General features: G+C 48.8%; 1 protein-coding gene across 3 annotated transcripts in view; it reads left to right on the top strand.

Annotated features, from left to right (window-relative positions):
• The window catches only part of CABIN1 (calcineurin binding protein 1), a 174223-nt gene extending 154061 nt beyond the window's left edge, over window positions 1-20162 (top strand). For all 3 annotated transcript variants that reach the window (XM_029048894.1, XM_029048891.1, XM_029048892.2), the window contains exons 34-37: window positions 3115-3421; window positions 15593-15757; window positions 17975-18201; window positions 18939-20162. In XM_029048894.1, coding sequence (XP_028904727.1) covers window positions 3115-3421; window positions 15593-15757; window positions 17975-18201; window positions 18939-19082 — 843 coding nt within the window. In that variant the 3' untranslated portion in view covers window positions 19083-20162. The remainder of the gene's footprint in view (window positions 1-3114; window positions 3422-15592; window positions 15758-17974; window positions 18202-18938) is intronic.
• The last annotated feature ends 4662 nt before the right edge of the window (window positions 20163-24824 follow it).

The following is a 24824-nucleotide window of genomic DNA, read 5'->3' as shown; positions in this document are numbered from 1 at the left end:
CATTAGGAACATCTGCTGGTTCCCACTCTACTCCGAGGGTCACGGTGCCACACCACCTAAATATCGGAGCCCATAGTTGGGGGAGGTTTTGGGGAACCGAGGGAGGGGGTTGCCGCTGCTTCTCTAGACCCGGTGACTAATCGCAGCAGCATCGACCCTCAACTGACTCTCTCATAGGGGGCAGTCCAGGCCGCTGGGCTTCTGGTCGCACTGTGGGAAACTGCAAAACACTTGCGTGAGAAATTGAAATAAAAACAGTGTAAAAAAGAAAGTGAAGATCGAAACCCTTTCACGTGTCCCTTGGGGGGAATAAAGCCATGTCCTCATTCAATTGAAACAAATAAAAATATGGAGGACTGAAAGAGATGGACAAGGGAACACAACAGCACAGAAATGTGAGAGGATTGAGATTTTTCAATCAATCAGTGGTATTTATTGAGCACTTACCATGTGCAGAGCACTGTACTAAGTGCTTGGGAGAGTACGATCCAACAGAATTAGCAGTTTACATAACCAACTTACAGTCTAGAGTGGGAAATAGGTTCTTCAAATTAAGAATCACCGGGGGTTTCAAAAGGAGAAGGTGAAGACAAACAGCTTTGACTCAACCTCTCAGAAGTTTGGTTTTATAGTATACTGAGAAAAAAACCCAAAAGCTGTTTTTTTCTTCTTTTATTCATTCATTCATTCATTCACTCTTATTTATTGAGCACTTACTGTGTGCAGAGCACTCTACTAAGCTCTTGGGAGAGTACAGTAAACAATAAACAGACATGTTCCCTGCCCACAAGGAGCTTACATTCTGGAGCTGGGAGACAGACATTAATAGATATAAATAAAGTCACAGAAGTGGACATAAGTACTGTGGGGCTGCGGGGAGCGGGACGAAGAAAGGGAGCATTCTTCTGGAATTCTCAGATTTGATGGGTATCTTCTGTCCTCCTGCCCTCCTGTAATGTCTGCTGCCTGTTTCCACTATACGTTTGGGGTTAGAACCAGTGGGGGACCCAAGGGCCATTTTCCAGCAGCTTCTTTCTGGAGAGAACATGCCATGAGGCTGGAAGAACTGGTCATGTGCAGGTCAAAGGACGCAGATTTTAACATGTGGGGTCTGTTGAGAACATAATAATAATAATAATAATAATAACTGTAGTACTTAAGCTCTGAGGTAGATCCGAATAAATAGCTCAGACCCACACGGGACTCACAGTCGAAGAGCGAGGGAGAATGGGTGTTTTCTCCCCACTGGACAGAGGAGATACTTGAGGCCCAGAGAAGTGAAGTAGCTTAGCCTAGTCAATAGAACCCAGGTTTGAGAGTCAGAAGCACCTGGTTCTAATCCCAACTCTGCCACTTGTCTCCTAGGTGAACTTGGGGAAGTCACTTGACTTCCTCTGGGCTTCAGTTACCTCATCTATAAAGTGGGGATTAAGACTGTGAACCACATGTAGGACAGGGACTGTGTGCAGTCTGATTATCCTATGTCTACCCCAGTGCTTAGAACAATGTTTGACATATAGTAAGCGCTTAACAGATACCATCATTATTAACATTATTATTAAGTGAAGTGACTTGACCGAGGTCACCCACCAGACAATTGGCAGAGCTGGGATGAGAACTCAGATCTTCTGACTGCCAGGCACATACTCTCTCCACTAGGCCACACCGCTATACATGCCTTTAAATTAAATATTATGAATTATTGATTGATAATAACGTCTCTCTCCCCTCTATACTGTAAGCTCATTGTGGGCAGGGAACGTGTCTGCTAATTCTATTGTATTGTGCTCTCCCAAGCACTTAAGTAGAGTGCTCTGCACATAGTAAGCGCTCAGTAAATAGGACTGAGTGATGGATCGATAGTCCTGCCATTAGAGGAGGTCTGAGTTAGAAGGAATCTGGAGTGTGGCCTCAGCTCTGAAGCCAGCCAGAAGGAGACACCCACACAGCGCTGTCTCTAGAAGCCGTGAGGCTTTGCGATCCGAAGACAGTGGGTCACACTGCCTTATTAGGCCTCAGCCTGCTCGATAAACCCGAGCCGACGATGCACTTTGGCTGCAGGCCCCAGTAGACCCACAGGGAGTGAGTGGTTCACAGAGCCTCTCGCTTGTCCGGTGAGAAAGTCACTCAGTCAGTCGATTGTATTTATTGAGCATTTACCTTGTGCAGAGCTCTGTACTGAGCGGTGGAAAGAGTACAAGTACAATATTATAACTGTATTAACAGACACATTCCCTATCCACATCGAGCTTACAGTCTAGAGGGGGAGACACATTAATAGAAATAAAGAACGGATATGTACGTAAGTAGTGTGGGGCAGAGAGGGGGGATGAATAAAGGGAGGAAGTCAAGGCGATGCAGAAGAGGAAGAAAAGGAAAAGAAGACTTGGTCAGTGAAGGCGTTTTGGAGAAGTTCTCTTACCTAATTTATTTTCCGGTCTGTCTCCCCCCATTACACTTTGAGCTCCTTGAGTGCAGGAATAGTGGCTACTAACAGTATTGTTCTCTCCCAAGCACTTAGTACAGTGCTCTGCACACAGTAAGCGCTCAATAAGGGCTTTCCACTAGACTACGAGAAACAGCATGACCTAATGGAAAGAGCATGGGTCTGAGAGTCAGAGGACCTGGGTTCTAATCCCAACTCTGCCACCTTTCCGCTATGTGGCTTTGGGCAAGTCACTTCACTTCTCCATGCCTTTGTTTCTCCTCTGAAAATTGGGGATTGAGACTGTAAACTCTACATGGGACAGGGGCTGTGCCCAACCTGATTTGCTTGAATCAACTCTAGTGCTTAGTACAGTGTCTGGCACATAGTAAGTGCTTAACAAATACCACCACCATTCTCTGTGCCTCGGTTACCTCCTCTGAAAAATGTGGATTAAATCTGGGAGCCCCACATGGGACATGGACTGTGTCCAGTTTGTATCTACCCCAGGATTTAGTACAGTGCCTGTCACACAGCGCCTACCAAACACCATTCAAAAAAAAGTACCTTTGGTGGATTGATTGAGCCCGGACAGCTTGCTGCTAGTCCCACCCTGGAAGGGGAGAGTTTCTAGGTTGTTTCCACACCCGACAAGCCCCGATTCTCACCACCTCATTGTCTCCTCTTAGGCCTCAGGGGATACACCCACGACCCCCAAACACCCCAAGGACACCAGGGAGGGCTTCTTCCCAGCGACCCCCGCGGCCCTGCAACCCGCTCCCCTCCACCCCGACCCCGCGACCTCTGAAAACCTGCTGCGGCTGAACGAACTGCCATCCAAGCCCAAGACCTCTACCGCTGCCACCACCTCTTCCTCCTCCTCTTCCTCTTCGGCTTCTCCTGCTGGACCCCCTGCGCAGAGACCTCCCAAGAATCCCGAGCCTCTCCGGGTCCAGGCTGCCGAGGCTACCCCCAGCATGGCCTATTTGGCCCGAGGTAAGTCCCTGATTTTTAATTTTTTTTAATTAATTAAATTTGTTAAGAGCCTACTATGAGCCAGGCATTTTACTAAGTACTGGTGTCGGACACAATCCCTGTCCCACATGGAGCTCCCAGGATTTATCCCCCTTTTATAGGTGAGGGAACTGAGATCCGGAGACAGGGACTCGATGTGGTCTGATCGTGTCTACCCCAGTGCTCAGCACATAATAAGAGCCTTAATGTTGCCTCAGTTATTATTCTTATTATTCTCATCAAGAGTCTTTGCTGGTGGGCAGCTGGGCCAGGCCTGGAAAACAGCATGGCCTACTGTTTAGAGCACAGACCAGGGAGCTAAAAGGACCTGGTTCTAATCCCAGCTCCACCGCTTGTCTGCAGTGTGATCTGGGGCTAGTCACTTCACTTCTCTGGGCCTCAGTTCCCTCATCTGTAAAACGGGGACTAAGAACGTGAACCCCATGTGGGGCAGGGACTGTGTCCAAACTGGTGATCTTGTATCTACCCCGGTGCTTAGAACAGTGCTTGACACATAGTAAGCGCCGAACAAATACCACCACCATCATCATGTGTGATCTGATCATATCCACCCTGCACTGAGCGCATAGTAAGGGCCTTAACTAACTGCCTCAGTTATTATCCTTGCTATTTTTCTCTTCAAGAGCCTTTGCCGGTAGGCAGCTGGGCCATCCTGCTGCTGTCGCTGGGAACCCCACGGGTGTTTGGGATTGCCCCTTGGCTCGGCGGAAACCAGCGAGGTTGGGAAGTGGAGCGAGAAAACCAGCTGTCATTTAATTCGGGCAACATGCGCAGGGAAACACTTCTCGCCCAAGTGAGAGGCAGGCTAGCGGGATCCTACCAGGCATTACGGGTTCCAGAGCACTTTTCCGCTTTTCCACCCTGAGCCCGAGCTTCGCGGGGCTTTTGTCAGTGGAGGATTTCTTGGGGTCTGGAGGCCAGTTCCCAGAAGCCAGATCATCCCTGGGCAGGGATAAAGCGTGGCCACTGTTGATCCTTAGCGGATAGCACTTAGCTAGTGGGTGTAGCTCTGCGGAATGGAACAGAAACCCACACCTATTGTATGTGACTTCTTTTTTCCTTCAATAATCAGTCCCGCAGGCTGGCTCATCTAATCTGCTGAATCCATCAGCTGTGAAGAACAAACTGGGGTGGGGGGAATTCCATTTTCCCTGTGACCTGATCTCTCTAATTGTTCAGGGTGAAAGTGAAGCCTCTGACAGAAAAGGCACAGACTTCTCCCCCTAGGTTTTGCCCTCCCCAACCCCAGTTGTGGCCCCAAGACAGGCCAGGGGTTCTCGGGCCTAGTGAAAGGAGCCTGGACCTGGGAGTCAGAGGCCGCGGGGTTCTAATCCCAGCTCAGCCACTTGCCTGCCAAGTGACATTGGGCCTCGTTTCTCTGGGCCTCAGTTTCCTCATCTGTAGAATGGGAATTAGCACCTGTTTCTGCCCTTTCCCCCTTAGATTGTGAGCCCCAGGTGGAACAACTGTGTCCGACCTGATGTTCTTGCATCTGCCCCAGAGCTTAATACAGTGATTGACATATTATAAATGCTTAACAAATACCATGAACAGGAGGTGTCTACAGACCCAGGGGAAAGGGAAGAGTGAGGGTCGCTGTTAGCCACCATTGTTTTATTCATTTTATTTTTAAGAGAAAACTGAAATGCTACTGGAATTAGAGTCCCATCTCTAGGGGCTCTCTCTTGATGTCTGGATATATATTAAAAAAAAAAGTCTCTAATCTCCCTAGGCCATTTCTGTTTTCTGTGAAACTCCAGGCGACTTCTTAGATTGCTTTTTTCTCCCCTTTCCAGGCCCCCACTCCATTGCTGATCGAATAATAAGGAACTCCTTGTCCATGAGACATATTGTGAGCCCCTGCTGTCATAATAATAATAATAATTGTGGTATTTGTTCCTGCCTCTGGCCTGGAACACCCTCCCTCTTCATATCTGACAGCAGACGATCACTCTCCCTCTGGCAAATTATGTGCCAATCATTATTTTCCAGAGAGCGAAATCAAGAGGATTTCTTGCTCTTGTTTTCCCGTCAGGGCTGAAGGGCCTCTGTCCTTTCCAGGCAAGTGGACTTCAGGTCTCTGGTGGGTGAGAGTCTTCACCCTTTGCACCACTTGTTTTTATGGTTTTTATGTTTGTTTTTGAATGGTATTTGTTAAGTGCTTACTATATGCCAGGCACTGTACTAAGCACAAGGGTAGACACAGGGTAATCAGGTTGGATACAGTCCCTGTCTCACATGGGGCTGACAGTCTTAATCCCCATTTTACAGATGAGGGAACTGAGGCCCAAAGAAGTGAAGTGACTTGCCCAAGGTCACACAACAGATAAATGATGGGGCCGGGACTAGGACCTAGGTCCTTTGATTCCCAGGCCCAGGCTCTAGCCACTAAACCTTGTGACTTCTCCACTCCATCCTTGGGGCGGCTTGCGTTGATTCCCTGAGAAGCACAGAATCGCAGAATGGATTCCTCTTCTCCATCAATTCCGTCTTCCCTCTGCTTTGTTTTTTGGTCAATGTCCAGTTCCTCCCCGGCCCCAGCTAATAACTCTGCTATTTTGTATGTGTGGTATTTGTTAAGTGCTTGCTATATGCCAGGCACTGTACTAAGAACTGGGGTAGATATAAGCTAATCAGCTTGGACACAGTCCCTGTCTCATGTGGGGCTCACAGTCTCAATCCCCATTTTACAGGTGAGGTAACTGAAGCCCAGAGAAGTGAAGTGACTTGTCCAAGGTCACCCAGCAGGCAAGCGGGGATTAGAACACAGAGCCTTCTGACTCCGAGGCTTGTACTCTATCCATTAGGCCACGCTGCTTCTCCCTTTTCAATTCCACAGTGCAGGCCGCTTCTCCTCTTCCCACACCGTCTGCCCGCCTCACCCCCCGCCCTGTCTCGGGAACTGGCGCCGATCCCAATCCCGCATGCCTTTGTGGAGAAGAAGGACTCACGAGAGTTTTCCCAGCTCTCTTGGGGCCCTGCCGGGGCGTTTCTAAGTAAACGTTGGGGTCCGGCCCCAAGCAAGCATAGCAGTGACCTCAGGAGGAAGAGGGACACCAAGTAAATCAGAGCCCAAAGCCGCAGAACCAGCGGTTAAAGATAGCGAGGGATGTGTGGGAACTGACTGCCTTTGGAATGTGCGAGGACAGTGGCCAGTTTCGGCTTAGTATACAGTCCGATGTTAAGAATAATAGCGGAAGCTTTCATAGTGATAGTATTTATTGAGCACTTACCATGTGCAGAGCACTGTTCTAAGCACTGGGAGGTGGTATTTGGTAAGCACTTCCATGTGCCCAGTGATGAATAGATTCATTCTGAGCATTTTGGACAGTCTCTGTCCCTCACGGAGCCAGAGCAGAGCCGGGATTATAATAATAATGTTGGTATTTGTTAAGCGCTTACTATGTGCCGAGCACTGTTCTAAGCGCTGGGGTATCGTAGGTCCTTCAGGTTCCCAGACCCATGCTCTGCCAAGTAGGCCATGCTGCTTTTCAGTTGATCAAATAATAAGGAACTCCTTGTCCCTGAGACAAATTGTGAGCCCCTGGTTTAATAATAATAATAATAAAACTTTGGTATTTGTTCCCTCCTCTGGCCTGGAACATGCTCCCTCTTCTTATCCGACAGACGATCACTCTCCGCACCTTTAATGCCTTACTGAAGGCACATCTCCTCCAAGAGGCCTTCCCTGACTAAACCCTCATTTTCTCTCCTCCCCCTCCTTTCTGCATCGCCCTTGCACTTGGATTTCACCCCCTCCCTGAGCCCCACAGCACTAATGTCCATTTCTGGAATTTATTTTATATTCCTATCTCTCCTCTAGACTGAAAACTCATTGTGGGCGGGGGAACGTGTCTACCAACTCTGTTGTACTCTACTCTCCCAAGCTCTGCACACAGTAAGCGCTCAATACATACGATTGAGTGACTGATGGATCTATTGATTGATTCATTCAGTAAGTCCTATCCCTATTCACCAAGTCCTAAACTAAGCGCTGGGGTAGATACAAGCTAATCAGGTGGACACAGTCCCTGTCCCACGTGGGGCTCACAGTCTTAATTGCCATTTTGCAGTGAGGTAACTGAGGCACGGAGAGCTTATGTGCCTTGCCCAGGTTGAACAGCAGACATGTGGTAGAGCCAGGATTAGAACGCAGGTCCTTCTGACTCCTGGGCCCATGTTCTGCCCACTAGGCCATGCTGCTTCGAGTTGCTCCAAGGAGGCATCAGCCCAAATCTACCTTAGCCCCTAAACAAACTCAGCAAAGAGGAAGGATGGAATCAGTCAGTGAATAGTGTTTATTGAGCACCTACTGTATATGGAGCACTGTACTAAGCTTAGGAAAGTAATAATAATAATAACAACTATGGTATTTGTTAAGCACCTACTATGTGCCAGGTACTGTACGAAGTGCTGAGGTGGATACAAGCCAGTTGGGTTGGATCCAGTCTCTATCCCTCATGGGGCCTCAGTCTCAATCCCCATTTTACAGATGAGGTAACTGAAGTGCAAAGAACTGAAGTGACTTGCTCAAAGTCACACAGCAGTCAAGTGGCAGAGCAGAGATTAGAACCCATGACCTTCTGACTCCCAGCACCTTGCTCTATCCACTAGGTCATGCTACTTCTACAGTGCAGTGCAGTGGGTAGACATGATTCCTGCCCACAAGTTACTTTTAGTCCAAAGAAGAGGGAAGCTGGGATTCAGCTCAGCACTAGGGGTTGAACCACAAAGAAACCTGGAGAAGGACAGGGTGTTTGCAGACCATTCAATCCCAGCCAGCAAAGACGGGATGATGGATGCCAATCCAAAGCATCGGAATGCAAGGCTGTCTTTCCCAAATTTAACATCTCAATCACCCAGGGATATTTTATTGAGTGTTCTACTGAATGCCAAGCACTGCATTTTGCACTTTTTTAAAAAATGGTATTTGTTAAGTGCTTAGTATGTGTCACTGTTCTAAGAGCTGAGGGAACTGCAGGCTAATTAGGTTGGACACAGTCCCTGTCCTTCGTGGGGCTGACAGGCTAAGTAAGAGGGAGACCAGGAGAACAGAGGCACAGAAAATAATAATTATAATAATTATTGTATTTGTTAAGTATTTACTATGTGCCAGGCAGTGTATTAAGCACTGGGGAGGATCCAAGTAAATCGGGGTGGACACAGAAGAAATAGAACAGAGACAGAGAAATAGAAGAGAACAGAAGAAATAGAAGTGGGACCCTGTCCCACGTGGGCCTCACAGTCTAAATCAAAGGGAGGAGAAATTAATCCCCATTTTAGAGATGAGGAAACAGAGGCCCAGAGAAGTGATGTGATTTGCCCAGGGTCACACAACAGGCAAGTGGTGGAGCCAGGATTAGAACCCAGGTTCTGCTCTTTCCATTAGGCCACGTCTTCCATGTCTTCCTTCCAGGGAAGCAGCATGACGTAGTGAATGCAGCATGAGCCAGGGAGTCAGAAGGACTTGGGTTCTAATCCCAGCTCTGTCACTTTTGCTGTGTGACCTTGAGCAAGTCACTTAATTTCCCTTTGCCTCAGTTGTCACATCTGAAACTGAGAGACTGTGAGCTCCACATGGGACAGGGACTGTGTCCAACCCAATTTGCTTGTATGTACCCCAACGCTTAATACAGTACATAGTAAGTGCTTAACAAATACCATAATTAATTAATTATTATTCCCCTTTGATGGGGTACTTCAAAAACCACCTCTGAGCCCAGCTGGTCTCTTAGCCTCAGAAGCCCAAGAGCTGAGAGATTAGCCAGTGTCCCAGCACTAAGGGAATTCAAGGAAAGAGGTAAATTGGCTGAGAGACACTATATAAGTTGTGTTTCCCGGCTCATTTGCTGCCTTCCATCTGCGGGCTTCGGAAAAGGGGTTTCTTCATTTTGAAGCCCAACATCCCGCAGCCCTGCCCGATTCAGCCCCCCGTCCCAGCTGTGAGACCACCATCTCCCCACCCCCAGCTCCAGCCTAGGCCAAAAGGCCCCGGGATGGGCAGGAGGAATGATCTCCCCCAGAATCCTCTGAGAGCAAATCCAGACCTGCTTGGCATACGAATCCACAGTTGAAAAGGAAGGCAAGGGACGAAACTCCTCAGGCGAAATGAAACTCTCCCCGAGAAGGCCTTCCAGCCCAGCATTTGCGAATTAAAGCAAATACAAATAGTAATTATGGGAAGCGGGGCACGGCTGCTCATTGCCGGGCCGCCGTTGAGATGGAGAATATCCCTTTCAGCCCAGTCGGTGGCTGCACAGCTTTCCCGCAGTGGGGGTGGGCATGGGGGCGAGGAGGGGGGTGGTAGGCCTGAGGAAGCAGGGGAGGGGCCGGCAGAGACCTTTGGAATCCTGGATTGGAGCCTGGGAAGTGGGAATGCTAGACTGTGGGTCCCTCTGCTGGAAAGGAAACACAATGCCAACAAAGTTCCAGGCTCAGCTCCTTGAATTTTTTTTTTCCGTGTTTTTTGTTGAGCGCTTACTATGTGTCAGCTACTGTACTAAGCACTGGGGTAGATACAAGCTAATCAGGTTGGATGCAGTCCCTGTCCACCTAGGGCTCACAGCCTTCATCCCCGTTTTACAGATGAGGTGACCGAGGCACAGAGAAGTTAATAATAACAATAATAATATAATAATAATTATAATTATGGTATTTGTTAAGCGCTTACTATGTGCTTACTATGTGCACTGTTCTAAACGCTGGGGTAGATACAAGATAATCAGATTGTCCCCCATGAGGCTCACAGTCTTAATCCCCGTGGTGAGGTAACTGAGGTACAGAGAAGTGAATTGATTTGCCCAAGGCCGCAGCAGACAATGCAGAGTTGGGATTAGAACCCATGACCTTGTGACTCCCAGGCCCATGCTCTACCCTGAGAAGAGAATAGAAGCGAAGTGAAGTGACTTGCCCGAGGTCACACATCACGTGGCCGGCTTTAGAACCCTCATCCTCCGACTCCCAAGCCCACGCTCTTGCCGTAGGGCCACGCTAGATCGCAGTAGTCACAATATTCATTGAGTGACCTGTCATTGTGCTCATTAATACAATAAATAATAATAATATTGTTATATTGTACTCTCACAAGCGCTTAGTACAGTGCTTTGCACACAGGAAGAAAGCATTCAATTCAATTGAATTAAATATGATTGAATTGAATTGACCACCCAGCCGCTTCCACCCTGCTCTCCCCATTGCCCTACTGTGACTTATGAAATTATTTCCCCATGTGCCCCTCTCTGCCAGTACCCTGGCATCTGCCCCCCGAAATCCCGACGGCCTCCCTGTACCCTCCCCCCCTTCTTCTCTCCTGCCTGGCACTGCCTTTGGAAGAGTTAAACTGATTTCACCCCCCTCAAAGCCTCCATCCCACTGGCACAGTCACCTAGGGCCAGACTGCCCAGGACTGGGGAGGCGGTCCAGGAGAGGACCCACCCTCGCCCTCCCGGAGGCTGGACCCCGAAACTGCCAATCCCGGGGCTGCAAGTGGGGAAGGAGGAAGGGCATGCTGTTTCTCCAGTATAGGTGATGATGACGATATGTGGCAAGCACTGTTCTAAGCATGGGATAGATACATGTGACAAGATAGATACAAGGCTCACAGTCTTAATCCCCATTTTACAGATGGGGTAACTGAGGTCCAGAGATGTTAAGTGATTTGCCCAAGGTCACACAGCAGACAGGTGGTGGCTCATGCTAAGTCACACTGCTTTTCCATATTGAAGATCCAATGCCTGTTCTCCCTCCTACTTAAATTGGAAGCCCCATGCGGGGCCTAATTATCTCGAATCTACCTCAGCGCTTAGTACAGTGTTTGACACATAGTAAGCGCTTTACAAATGTCATTCCTTCCCTTCCTTACCCCTGGAGCAGAACCGAGTGGTACATTCCGTTCTTCAGGCTCCTGTAACTGGGTGGGCGATAGGAGAATGCAAAGCGTATTTCTATTCATAGTAAATTCTTTCTTATCTTTATAAGCATATTTGCCACTGGGCTATTCAGTTTGTGCTGGGCACTTAAAACCTAACGAGATTTCTCTAGTACCAGCTGATTTCACCCCCACCTTTTTGATCTGTGAACAATAAGTTACAAATTACTCTTGCTGGTAATTATTTTCCTAAAAATAATTTTCCTACCCTACTTTTCTGGATCAAAGTAGTGGTGTTCACTTTTTAATAGACCTCTGCAGGACCTAAGGTGTTGGACTCCACAGAAGAAGCAGCGTGGCCTAGTGGAAAGACCAAGGGTTCTGGGAGTCGGGGACCCAGGTTATGGGGCCCTGAGTGAGTCACTTCACTTCTCTGGGCCGCAGTTCTTATCAGTTGATAAATATTTCTTCCTACCCTGGGTCCATTCAACTGTCTGAAGGATTGCTCAGTGCCCTTATATAAGGCCACAAATCTAAGTGTTACATGAACTGGGTGGGGGGCTTCCAGGAGGCACTTTGGTCAGGTACAACACCCCACATTCCTCTGGTTGACCCTAGATTTTCCTCCTCCAGCACAATGTTCTTGCCCCAGCCTGACTCCTACATACAAGAGCTTTGAGTTTAGCCCGACCTTTCGCTTGTCGCAAAAATTCCTTTGACCAGCTACCTATCTTTTCACCCCCCTGTTTATCATTGCCTTCTTCCCATCCCCATCCCCCCATCTGGAACTTTCCCCTCCCTCTTTTCTGGGACTGGTATTTTGGGAGCAAAGTTCAAGTTGTAGAAGCAGTATAGTGGCCCAACGGGAAGAGCATGGGGTTGGGAATCTGAAGACCTGGGTTCTGATCCTGGCTCTGCCACCTACTTGTGACCTTAGGCAAGTCACTTGGCTTCTCTGTGCCTCAGTTCCCATATCTGCAAATTTACTTCATCTTCAGCTCACGGAGATTAAGACCGTGAGTTCCATGTGGGACATGGACTGTGTCCAACCTGATTAGCTTGTATCTACCCCAGTGCTTAGTACAGTGCCTGGTACATTGGTTCATTAGTATTCTGCAGAGATCCTGGTCTGAGGAGATCCTCAGATTAGTATTAGAACAGTGTCGGGCATATAGTAAGTGCTTAAATATCATAATTATTATTGCTCATTAAAGAGTCCAGCCACACCCGGAAGTGTGGGTAAGTGTGTCAGTCAGGCAGTTGTATTTACTGAGTGCTTACTGTGTGCCGAGCACTGTACTGAATGTTTGGGAAAGAACAGTAGAACAGTATAACGGACACATTCCCTGCCCACAATGAGTTTACAGACTTGAGGAGGGCACAGAAATTAATATAAATAAAAGAATTACAGTGAGAAAGGACAGGCGCTAATGACCTATACTCTAAGTGTGAAACGGAGGAAATCCAGGTAGTGGTTGATGGAACTGAATGGGATCCGTGGGAACAAAGGAAATACCCTGAGGGAGGAAGTGCCTTTTAGGCAGTGTTTTTGCTTCTGTTTATTTTTTTTTTAATATGACACCTGTAAAGCACTTACTGTATGCCAAAGCACTGTATTAAGCTCTGGGGAAGATACAAGATAATCAGGTTGGACACAGTCCCTGTCCCACATGGGGCTCACAGTCTAAGTAAGAGAGAGTAGGAGTTAATCCCCATTTTGCAGATGAGGTAACTGAGGTCCAGAGAAGTGAAGTCACTTTCTCAAGGTTACACAGTAGGTAAGTGGCAGAGCTGGCATGAGAGCCCTGGTTCTTTGACTCCCAGGCCTGGGCTCTTTCCACTAGGCCATGCTGCTTTCATCACTCATCGGTGCTATTTATTGAGTGCTTCTGTGTACTGAGCACTGTTCTAACTAAACACTTGGGAGAGTAAAATGTAATAGAGTTGATAAATCCATTTCCTGTCCACAAAAAACTTTAGCTCGTTATGGGCAGGGAATATGTCTACTAATTCTGTTGTTTTGTACTCTCCCAAGTGCTTAGTACAGTGCTCTACACACAGTGAGTGCTAAGTAAATATGATTGATTGATTGAGGGGAGAGTTGTCTCTTCCAAGTGTTGTGTTGTGTGTATAGTGTTGTGTACTTAGTGGGTGCTCAGCAGTTACCATTACCACACCTGCCCAGTCAGAGATGAGTGTTTCTGTCGCCGTGACGCTTTGGCACCTCAAATGTTTTCCCTGAAGGACCGCACGGGTATTCCCTGTTTTATAAACGGGGCAACCAAGGCATAGAAACGTGGCTCTGACTCAACCCCTCCGCCTTGGTTTTAGAAGGAGAGAGAATTTAGAGCTTGGGTCCCAGTCAAGTGTATCTGTCTCCCCTGTAGAAGGTTCTTGTGGGCAAGGATCACATCCACCGACCCTGCCGTGGGATCCTCACCCAAGCGCTTAGGCCAGGGCTCTGCATACAGTAAGCGCTGAATAAATATCACTTGGGGAGAGGGTGATATAACAGTCTTGGTGGACATGAACCCTGCTCAAGGAGCCTCCAATCTTCAGGGTTCCTCTGACCACTCCTTCCCCCTTCAGCTTTCTTCTGGGGATTGTACACGTGGCTGATTGAATCAGGTTATGTGATACCCTGGGCTGCAGATCAGCTGACGTGCTTGGCCTTTGATCAGCGTAAATGGATAAGCCAAAGCACAGTAAAAAATTGACTAAACGCTCGCTTCGGTTTATGAATCAAACCCATGCCAGCTCTTCTCAGCTTCGATTTCCCAAGCCTCCGGCCTGTAATAGTAATGAAAAGAATAATTATTATTATGGTATTTAATAAGTGCTTACTATATGCCAAGCTCTGTTCTAAGAGCTAGGGTAGACACAGGGCAATCAGGGTGTCCCACATGGGGCTCACACTTTTAATCCTCATTTTACAGATGAGGTAACTGAGGCACCAAGAGGTTAAGTGACGTGCCCAAGGTCACACAGCAGACAAGTGGTGGATGCGGGATTAGAACCCACATCCTCTGACTCCAAAGCCCGAGCCCTTTCTTATGTTAAACACTTAGTGTATGTCAAGCACTGTTGTGAGTGCTGAGGTAGATACAGTTAGTCAGGTCGGACACAGTCCCTGTTCCGCATGGGGCTCAAGTAGGAAGAGGAGTGGGTATTGAATCCCCATTTTACAGGTAAGGGAACTGAGGCCCAGAGAAGTGACGTGACTTGCCCAAGGTCACACAGCAGGCAGTTTAGCAAAGCTGGGGGGAGAACCAGGTCTTCTTGATGCCCAGGCCCAAGCTCTTTCCACTAGGCTTCACTGCTTCCCAGGTACAGGTAATACTAGAACTAGTAGTAGAAGAAAGAGCATTTATTGAGTACTCCCTGAGTGCAGTGCACTGTACTAAATGCTTGGGAAGTACAAAAAGAAGTGACACATTCCCTGTCCAGGAGGAGCTTCCACTCAAATTGGGGGAAACCAACAAAATATTTATAAATTAAATCATCAAAATGAATGATTGTCTCCGTGAATAAGCATATATACATAAGTGAGTGTGCTGTGTGCAGGGAATGGGTCTGTTTATTGTTATACTGTACTCTTATAAGCGTTTAGTAAAGTACTTTGCAAACAGGAGAATAAATAAGTGCTGATGGGTTAATGTAAATTGGGTTGCTGAGCAGGGCGGGAAGGAGAAAGAATTTTTAAGCGGATTTCTAGTGGATAAAGCACGGGCCCAGGAATTAGAAGGACCTGGGTTCTAATCCCGGCTCCGCCATTTCTTTGCTGTGTGACCCGGGGCAAATCACTTTACTTCTCTGTGCCTATTACCTCATCTGTAAAATGGGGATTAAGATGGTGAGCCTCATGTGGGACAGGGACTGTATCCAACTTGATTAACTCGTGTCTACCCCAGTGCTTAGTACAAATGCCTGACAAATTCCATAATTATTATCATTATTGTTGTAATTATTATTATAGACTCGGGAGTCAAGGAACCCAGGTTCTAATGCCACTTGCCTGCCTGGTAACCTTGAATGAGCCATTTTGCTTCTCTTTGCCTCCTTTTCTTCCTCTGGAAGACGGGGATGAAATCCCTCTTCTCCCTCCCCCTTAAACCGGGATTCCTAAATTGGGCAGGGCTGGAGCTGATCCGATGGCATGGTAGCTACCACAACCCTTAGCCCGGTGCTTGGCACAGAGTAAGAGCTTAATAAATACCGCAGTTCTCATTAGCATTGGTAACACGGGGCATCTGCTCTCATTACAGAGGAAGAGGAGTTGGACGGACCCCTGGATGGGCTCGGATTTCAGCCGCAAGAGTCCTGCCTCTGTCAGCAGATGAAAATGGCCACCGTGGCTCAGTCGTCGGAAGCCCACCGCTGGCAAACGGAGCCTGCAAGGAGCCTGAGCACGGGGCATGACGGAGGCTCAGGTAATGAGCACAGCCTCATTATTATTTTTATTATTGTTAATCATAATAATTGTAATGATGGTGTCTGTTAAATTCTTTCTATGTGCCAGGCACTGTACTAAGCACTGGGGTGGATACAAGTAAATCGGGTTGGACACAGTTTCTCCCCAACATGGGGCTCACAGTCTCAATCCCCATTTGACAGATGGGGTCACTGAGGCCCAGAGAAGGGAAGTGATTTGCCCAGGGTCACAGAGCAGATGAGTAGCAGAGCTGGGATTAGAACCCTGACTTTCCGATTCCCAGGCCTGGGATCTATCCACTATGCCATGCTAAGGGGTTGCTTGGGGGGAAGGCGAGTGCCAGGGGTCACGGGCAGAACTTCAGGCCAGAGCCAGCTTTTCCCGCCACCCACCTACCTCCGCTCCGCAGCCAGTCACCCCCAGGCCCAGGGCAGGTGCCTTGCCAGCCCACAAAAGGTAACCATCAGTTTGGATGCCTGATTCTCTCGTGGCAGCTAACCAGCAAAACAGAAAAAAACCATAGAGACGTTGATGAGAAGCAGCACGGTGTAGTGGATAGAGCTCAGGCCTGGGAATCAGAAGGACCTGGGTTTTAATCCCGGCTCCGCCACTTGTCTGCTGAATGGTGTAGGGCAAGTCACTTCACTCTTCTGGGCCTCAGTTACCTCATCTGTAAAATGGGGATTAAGACTGTGAACCTCAAGTTAAGTGAAGGATACCACAGTTATTATCATTTAAAATCAGGTGATTTAAGGAGAAGCCACCCCAAACCTAAAGCATTTAATAATTGTGGTATTAGTTAAGCGCAAATTTTGTGCCAAGCACTGTCCTAAGCGCTGGGGTAGATACAGGATCATCAGGACATGGGGCGCAGTCTAAGTAGGAGGGACAACAGGGATTGAAACTGTCGAAGAAAACTTCAGGCACTCTGCGTGTACGTCAGAGACAAGTTTAGTTCTACTAGGGCTAATGGGGGTGGTGGTTGACAGGCAGAGTTTCCTCTACTAGTCAAGTCCAGCTCAGCGCAAAGCAATACGGAGCTTCTTTTTAGACAGTTGGTACAGTTTCTGGTCTCTGCACACTATCAAAGAGTACAATACAAGTTCTTTACCTTAAAACAAGCAGCCATAAATTTCCAGCTCAGGGTAATTGTTCCGCCCTGTCTGGTTCTCCCTATTCCAGAGGTCAGGTGGGTGAATCCCACTGATAAGCCAGCTGGGGATCCTGACCTTGCTAAGGAAAGAAACAGCTCAATCCTATCTCAAGGCCTTGACATACCAAGCTCCCCCATAAGGCAGACATCTGGACATAGAGGAGAAGATACTTGATAAGCCCGCTTCAAGTAAATCGCGTCTTGGCAGTACAAAATGGAGTCCAGGCCTAAAGACCTGTCAAAGTCCATCTCCTTCATATCCTACCATTCCTAGGGACTCCAGTCACCGGAGTTACTCTCGTTGGCTTCAACAGGGCGGTTAGGAGATGGGCCTAAAGGTGAAACAGCTCAGAGGGGACAGTCTGAAGGGAAATGGAGTGATGCGAGGCCCAGACCACTTTGCTTCCACAAAACCCCATTTTGCAGATGAGGGAATTGAGGTGCAGAGAAGTGAAACAACTTGCCCAAGTTACACATTAGGCAAGTGGCAGAACCCAGGACTCCCAGGCCCGGGCTCTTTCCACTAGCCACACTGCTCTTTAGGCTTGGGAGGCGAGGGCAAACCTTGAGATTTGAGGAAATGGGTGAACCCCCACCAAAGAGTCACTCTTTGCTACCTTCATACTACCAGGAACAAAGAAACAACTTGACCTCATGAATAGAGCACGGGCCTGGGATTCAGAAGGACCTGGGTTCTAATCCCACCTCTGCCACTTCTCTGCTGAGTTAGTTACCTTAGACAAGTCACTTTACTTCTCTGTGCCTCAGTTCCCTCATCTGTAAGATGGGGCTTGAGACTGTGAGCCCCATGTGGGACAGGGACTGCATCCAACCTGATTACCTTGTATCTACCCCGGCACTTAGAACAGTGCTTGACACATAGTAAGCACTTAACAAATACCATCGCCATCATCAGCTGAGACCCTCCCCTACTGGAGTGGCCCTCACCCCCCAGCGGTCGCCGCCTTTGAGGGTCAGAGGAAGTCGTGGCCGGGGTTCACAGTCTTGAGGATTGCCCGTGGTCATCATGGAAATCCATTTTCTGATCCCTCTTTCCTTCAGCCTCCAGCTCCAAGCCAGACCCCAGCAGCAGCCCGCAGCCCTTGGGAAGCCAGCTGAACAAGGCAGACTCCACCCGGGCCAAAGCCCGGGTTCTGCCCACCATGCCAAAGCTCTTCATCCCCTCATCCATGACCAAGTTTCCCCCCGAGATCACTGTCACCCCTCCGACGCCCACCCTGCTTTCCCCAAAGGGCAGCATTTCAGAAGAGACGAAGCAGAAGTTAAAGGTAATTTGTCCACTGTGGTTGGAGACTGGAAGCTGGCTGTGAGCAGGGAACATGTCTGCCAACTCTGTTGTATTGGGCTCTCCCAAGTGCTTAGTACAGTGCTCTGCACAAAGTAAGCGCTCAAGAAATACCAACCATCGATCGATCATTTGATAGTTGAACTCCGCCCTTCTGAGAGGCACCAGTGGCCAAACGACCATGCCCAAACAACGGTGACGGAATCCTACAGTCGAACTGGCACGGGCACCCGGGCCAGGCCAGCAGAGTTTCTCTCAGGAACTGTAAGCTATTAAACTCTAAGCTCCTCCCATTAGACTAGAAGCTCTTGAGGGAAGAGATTAGATCTCCAACTCTATTGCCCTCTCCTAAGTCCTTAGTAATTTGTGCCTTGCACAAAGTAAGCACTCGGTAAGTACCATTGATCGATCAAACCGATCAAACAGGGAAGGTTTAGTCAGAGACCAGGCCTTGGGGGCTGCAGGTGGGGTCCCGGAGGGGGCTGCCGCTGGCCCCGGCCCCAAGACAAGCCCTGGCAAATGGCAGAGAGGGGCCGAGAGAGCCTGGGACCAGGCATTCGAATATCCCAAATTCCAGGTTGGTGGGGTGGAAAGTCTTGCTCGGAACCCACTCCTGGGCTGTGGCAACTCCCGAGACTCGGGGGCTGTTAGGGTCCTCGCCATGCCATTGGGATGCCGTCCACGCTGACCACTCGTTGTGCTTGTCCCTCTTTTTGCCAGTCCGCCATTTTATCGGCCCAGTCGGCAGCCAACGTGAAGAAGGAGAGCCTCTGTCAGCCGGCCTTGGAGATCCTGGAAACCTCCAGCCAGGAGTCCTCACTGGAGAGCGACACGGACGAGGACGACGACTACATGGACATTTGACTGGGTGGGGGTCTAAGGAGCCCCCAGGGCAGCTGTCCCACCATCCTCCTCCTCGTTGCCAGCGCCACTGCCAGCGGCATTTCTTCCTCTCTTCCAGCATGACCCTGGCCGCTCTTTCCTCAGCCTCTCCCCTCTCCGACGGGACCCGGCCCGGCCACCGCCCCGCCCCCACCCCCCAATCTGCCCCGGGGCGGGTCAGGCAGGACGGCTAGGGGTGATGAAGCCGGCTAGGGGTGATGAAGCCGTCGATCCGCCTGGACCCAGACTTTCCCCCCTGAGGTGTCCATAGTCTCCGGAACTACCCGGAACTACTGGCCCGTCTCCTCCCCGGTTTCCTTGACAGATGACCTAGAACCAGCCTGGGGAGTGACCACCGCCTCCTCCTGTCCACAAGGAGATGGACACTCACTGGCCCAGGGGCTCTCTGGGGGGCAGAAATGCCCCAGACTCTGGACGGGAATGTTCGTCGTCAGCAAGCCCGGGTTTCCAAGCTAGTCCGGAGCCTAGCGTCAGCCGACAGGGACCCCACTGGGCGAGACACAGGGTCAGAGGTCAGGGGGCGGAGGCCGGTCAAGTGAAGCTTAGCCTGAGTGGGACGAGGCCTTCCCATCTCCACATTCTGGTTCCACTCGCAAACCTCCTGTGGACTCGGGGCCAGATCCCAGCCAGGATCGCCCTGCCAACCTATGCCAGGTCCTCTCCCCCGAGTGGGCGAGGGAGGGATTTTTACGGCCGGGGGGGTGTGTGAATCCACACCATTTCAGGACTGAGGTTTTTTTTACCGAATGACACAAGAAGACATTTTTTAGTCTAGGCCAAGAGGGATTAATCAGTTTATTTATATGGAAAAATAATTAAAGAGTAGCACACATCCTTTTTTTTCTACTGAATGTTAACTTTGTAAAATAATGAATGCAAACGATGCAAAAAAAAAAAAGAACAAAAAACAACTACATACCCAATTATAATATGCATACAGCTTGCTACCTTGGGTTTTTCTTTTGTGTTTCTGAGGAGTTGTCGTTTTGTGCCGGGCAAGAGGCCCTAATACTTTCTCAAAATAAAGTTGAAACAATCTCACTTCCTTTTGAGCTCCTCAGTCCTGGGGAGGGCAACATTGACCCATCTGCAGTTTTTTATTTTTTGGGTTTTTTTTTTAAATGATATTTGTTAAGTGCTTACTATGTGCCAGGCACTGTTCTGAGCGCTGGGGTAGATACAAGATAAACAAGTTGGACATAGACCCTGTCCTACATGCGGCTCCCAATCTTAATCCCCATTTTACAGATGAGGGAACTGAGGCCCAGAAAGGTGAAGTGGCTTGCCCAAGGTCACAGCAGCCAAGTGGCAGAGCTGGGATTAGAACCCAGATCCTCCTGGCTGCCAGGCATGTGCTCTCTCCACTAGGCCACATTGCTTCTCTGTGTATCAAACCCCATTGTTAGCGCTGGGGAGATACGAGGAAATCAGGTTGGACGCAGTCCCTGTCCCACCAGCATGGAGCTCGGTCTAAGTAGGAGGGAGCTGTGGGGGGCCGGGGCTGCCGTCAGGTACCCACAGCATTCGGAGTCTAATTTCGTCTAATTTCGCCTTCCAGTTTCGGGAGCTGAAATCTGCCACAACCAAAAAAAATGTAAGTGCCACTGCCCCCCTAGAAATCAGTCAATCAGAGAAGCAGGGTGACTCAGTGGAAAGAGCCTGGGCTTGGGAGTCAGAGGTCATGGGTTCGAATCCTCGATCTGCCACTTGTCAGCTGTGTGACTGTGGGCAAGTCACTTCACTTCTCTGTGCCTCAGTTACCTCATCTGTAAAACGGGGATTAACTGAACCTCACATGGGACAACGTGATTACCCTGTATCTACCCCAGTGCTTAGAATGGTGCTCTGCACATAGTAAGCGCTTAACAAATACCAGCATTATTATTATTATTATATATTGCATGCTGATTGTGTGCAGAGCACTGTATAAACCCTTGGGAGAGTATAATATAATGATATAGCAGACATATTCCCTGCCCACAGTGAGTTTACAGTTAACAGGGAAATCTTGAAAAGGTTGCCCTCTCTGACAGACTTAAGGGATTGTTGGGGAAGACAGCCATGTTTTTAAAGAGTCCAGAACACTGCAGTATCCTGATAGCCTAGAGGATTTTTGTTGTTGTTTTTGTTAGGAAATTAACCTACTGGAAGCCAAAAATTGGACCAAACGACCTCTCGAGGTCACTAGCAGCAGCTTTCTGTAACGAGCTAGGGTTCTCCTCTGGGACGATTTTCAAAAACACCAGAGTCTTGAGTACATTCTAAGTAAAATACCATCCCTCGACATCCAGCGGCTCTGTAAAACTCGTGCTATTGCCGGGAACCCCCGGTTCCTTGGACCTCAAAAAGAGCCTCGGTTCAGTTAGCGCTGATTTTATTGAAACGCCGAAGGACTTGAATTTGTCAGGGAGGATTATTCGGGAGTGTGCTTTTGAACTTAACAGTTCTGTTCAAAACCTGTTTCCAAGACCGCACTGTAGAAGTCTGTAAAAATATAAATTGCTGACAGGATGTTAGGGTTGGGGGTGTCCGGTTTCGGGGCTCGGTTCCGGGCTGGATGGAGGTTACTGGGGGCCGCTTGGGGCCAAGCGATAAGAGGTGGGCGAGGAGGTATTGTGGATGAAGTTTTGGGTAATGACAGTCCCTTTCTGTCCACTTCTCCATTCGTCTAAGAGGTCCAAAGTATTTCCTGATGCCCGTGTGGCAAAGGAAGAGGAATTTGGGAGAGTTCTGTCGGGAATTCCCAACCAGAGTGGGCATGGCGGGAGGGACTGGAAGCATCCACCTTGACTTCTTTCTTATTGGTGCCAGTTAAGTGCTTACCGTGTGCCAGGCCCTGTCTAAGAGCTGGGGTACGTTGAAGATAATCAGGTTGAAGACAGTTCCCTGCCCCACATGACCCTCACAGTGTAAGTAGGAGGGCGTTGGATTTAATCCCTATTTTATAGTTGAGGGAACTGAGGCACAGAGAAGTTATATGACCTGTCCAAGGTCACACAGCAGACAAGTAATAATTGTGGCATTTGTTAGGTTCTTACTATGTGAGAGGCACTATTCTATGTTCTGGGGTGGATACAAGCAAATCAGATTGAGCACAATCCCTGTCCCAAATGGGGCTCTCAATCATTCATTAATTCATTCAGTTGTACTTATTGAGTGCTAACTGTGTGCAGATCACTTTACTAAGCACTTGGGATAGTACAATATAACAGTGAACAGACACATTCTGTGGGGCGGGGAGTGGGAGGGGGAGAGCAAAGAGTCGTGGTGAGGTGGAAGGGAAGCTGAGGGACAGGGGGCTTGGTCTGGGAAGGTATCTTGGAGGAGATGAAGACTGTGAGCCCTTTGTGGGGCATGGACAGTGTTCAACCTGATTATCCTGTACCTACCCCAGCATTTAGCACAGTACTTGGCACATAATAAGCACTTAACCCCATTTTTAAAAAAATTAGGCTGCTGTTGGCCATCAGGACTGCAATGAGCAGCACCAACTCTTTCCCCAGTTCTTCAGTCGCTGGAGTGCAGTGGTGTTGGAACTGTGCTCTGCTCCCAGAAAGCGCTCAGTTAATGACAGTAATAAAAATAACTGTGGTATTTGTTAAGCACTTACTATATGCCAGTCGCTGTGCTTAGTGTTGAGGTAGATATAAGGCATTTGTGTTGGACACAGTCCCTGTCCCGCATGGGAATCACAGTTTTCATCCCCATTTTACAGAGGAGGGAAACAGAGGCACAGAGAAGTGAAGTGACTTGCCCTAAGTCACACAGCAGACTAGTGGCAGAGCGGGGATTAGAAACCAAATCCTCTGACTCCCAGGCCTGTGCTCAGTCCACTAGGCCATGCCTCTTCTCACCGAGGATTTTTTACTCAGGCACTGACTCAGGTGAGAAGCAGCATGACATAAGGATAGAGCCGGGGCCTGGGTGTCAGAAAGTCATGGTTCTAATCCCAGCTCTGCCACCTGTCTGCTATGTGACCTTGGGCAAGTCACTTCACCTCTATGGGCCTCAGTTACCTCATCTGTAAAATGGAGATTGAGACTGTGAGCTCCATGTGTGGCGGGGACTATGTCCAACTCGGTTTGCTTGTATTCACCCCAGCACTCAGTACAGTCCCTGGCACATAGTAAGCGCATAACATATACCATAATAATAAGAGGCTCCATTTACTTGAAACCAAAACTGGGAGTTTCTCTTGGGAGGTCAAGGTTTGAAACTCAGATTGAAAAGGCACAGTTGAAACCACCAGTTTTTCCAGATCCTCCCATCCTCTCTGCTTTGGAAGAGGGCCCGGAATCGATTCCCACCATGCCAAAGGATTCTGGCCTACATCCCGAGGAGCTAAGCTGTAAGGAAGAGAGCTGAAACATCTTCAAATCTGAACTTGTTCTCCTGTGAGTTTGGGCCACCAACTCAGTCATTGATTCGCGCTTGTGCCAAGCGCAGAACTTGGGGTGTGGCTTGGATTTCCAAGGAAGTCGGGCAGTTGGTTCGACACCGCATTGTTTCACGTGACACCACAAAAACAAACAAATCGAGCCCACACAACCAGTTTTCCTGGTTTTCCTGAAGCCCCTGTCAGTAAGGATAGAAAAGGGAACATAGACAGCATCGGACATTACCTCAGCCGGTGATCTAAAAACTAGCTGTTGCTGCTGGTATCCTTGTTTTCATTACCTAGGGGTAGTAGTGAAATTGATTGGATGCCAGCTGAGTGCAGCCAGTCAATCAGTGGTATTTACTGAGCACTTACGGTGTACAGAGCACTGTACAATACAAGAGTTGGTTAACGTGACCCTACTCCTCAAGTACAGGGATCTAGACTCTAAGCTGGTTGGGGGCAGGGAATGTTTCTACCAACTCTGTTTCACTGTGCTCTTCCAAGTGCTTAGTAGAGTGCTCTGCAGAGAGGAAATGCTCAATAAATAACATTGAATGAAAGGAGTTTGCCTCTAGCAATGCGCTGCTTTAAGCATTTGGCAAGTGTTCTGCACACAGTAAGTGCTCAGTAAGTACCACTGATTGAAAACACATCAGAAGTCACAAGACACATTCCCACCCACAAGGGGCTAATGGGAGAGACAGATATGAAAGTATTTACAAGCCGTGGAATTGAGATATACATTGAATAATGATAATGTTGGTATTTTTTAGGCACTTACTATGTGCAGAGCACTGTTCTAAGCGCTGGGCTAGATAAAGGGTAATCAGGTTGTCCCACTTGAGGCTCTCAAGTCTTAATCCCCATTTTACAGATGAGGTAACTGAGGCACACAGAAGTTAAGTGATTTGCCCACAGTCACACAGCCAAGTGGCAGAGCCGGAATTCGATCCCTTGGGCAGGGATCGTCTCCATCCGTTGCCGAATTGTTCATTCCGAGCGCTTAGTCCAGTGCTCTGCACATAGTAAGCGCTCAGTAAATATGAGTGAATCTACCCCCAGCGGTTAGAACAGTGCTTGGCACAGAGTAAGCGCCTAACAAATACGACCATTCATTATTTTTATCTGTGGACCGTCAAAGGGCAGGGCCGGAGTCCCGAGAGCAGCCCGTGGCCCGTTCCCGGTGGCCGATGGCCAGAGCGATAAGGGGAAGGGCTGGGGCGGGCGTGGGGAGATGCCCGGGGGCAGGAGGTGGGAGCGGACGGGAGGAGGAGGAGGAGGAGGAGGAGGAGGAAGAGGAGGATTGGGGCGGGACCTCGGAC

The sequence above is a fragment of the Ornithorhynchus anatinus genome, chromosome 21, assembly GCF_004115215.2.
Source record: "Ornithorhynchus anatinus isolate Pmale09 chromosome 21, mOrnAna1.pri.v4, whole genome shotgun sequence".
NCBI lineage: Eukaryota > Metazoa > Chordata > Mammalia > Monotremata > Ornithorhynchidae > Ornithorhynchus > Ornithorhynchus anatinus.
Note: the sequence above shows the minus strand (reverse complement) of the source record. Positions and strands in the feature narration are given on the sequence as shown.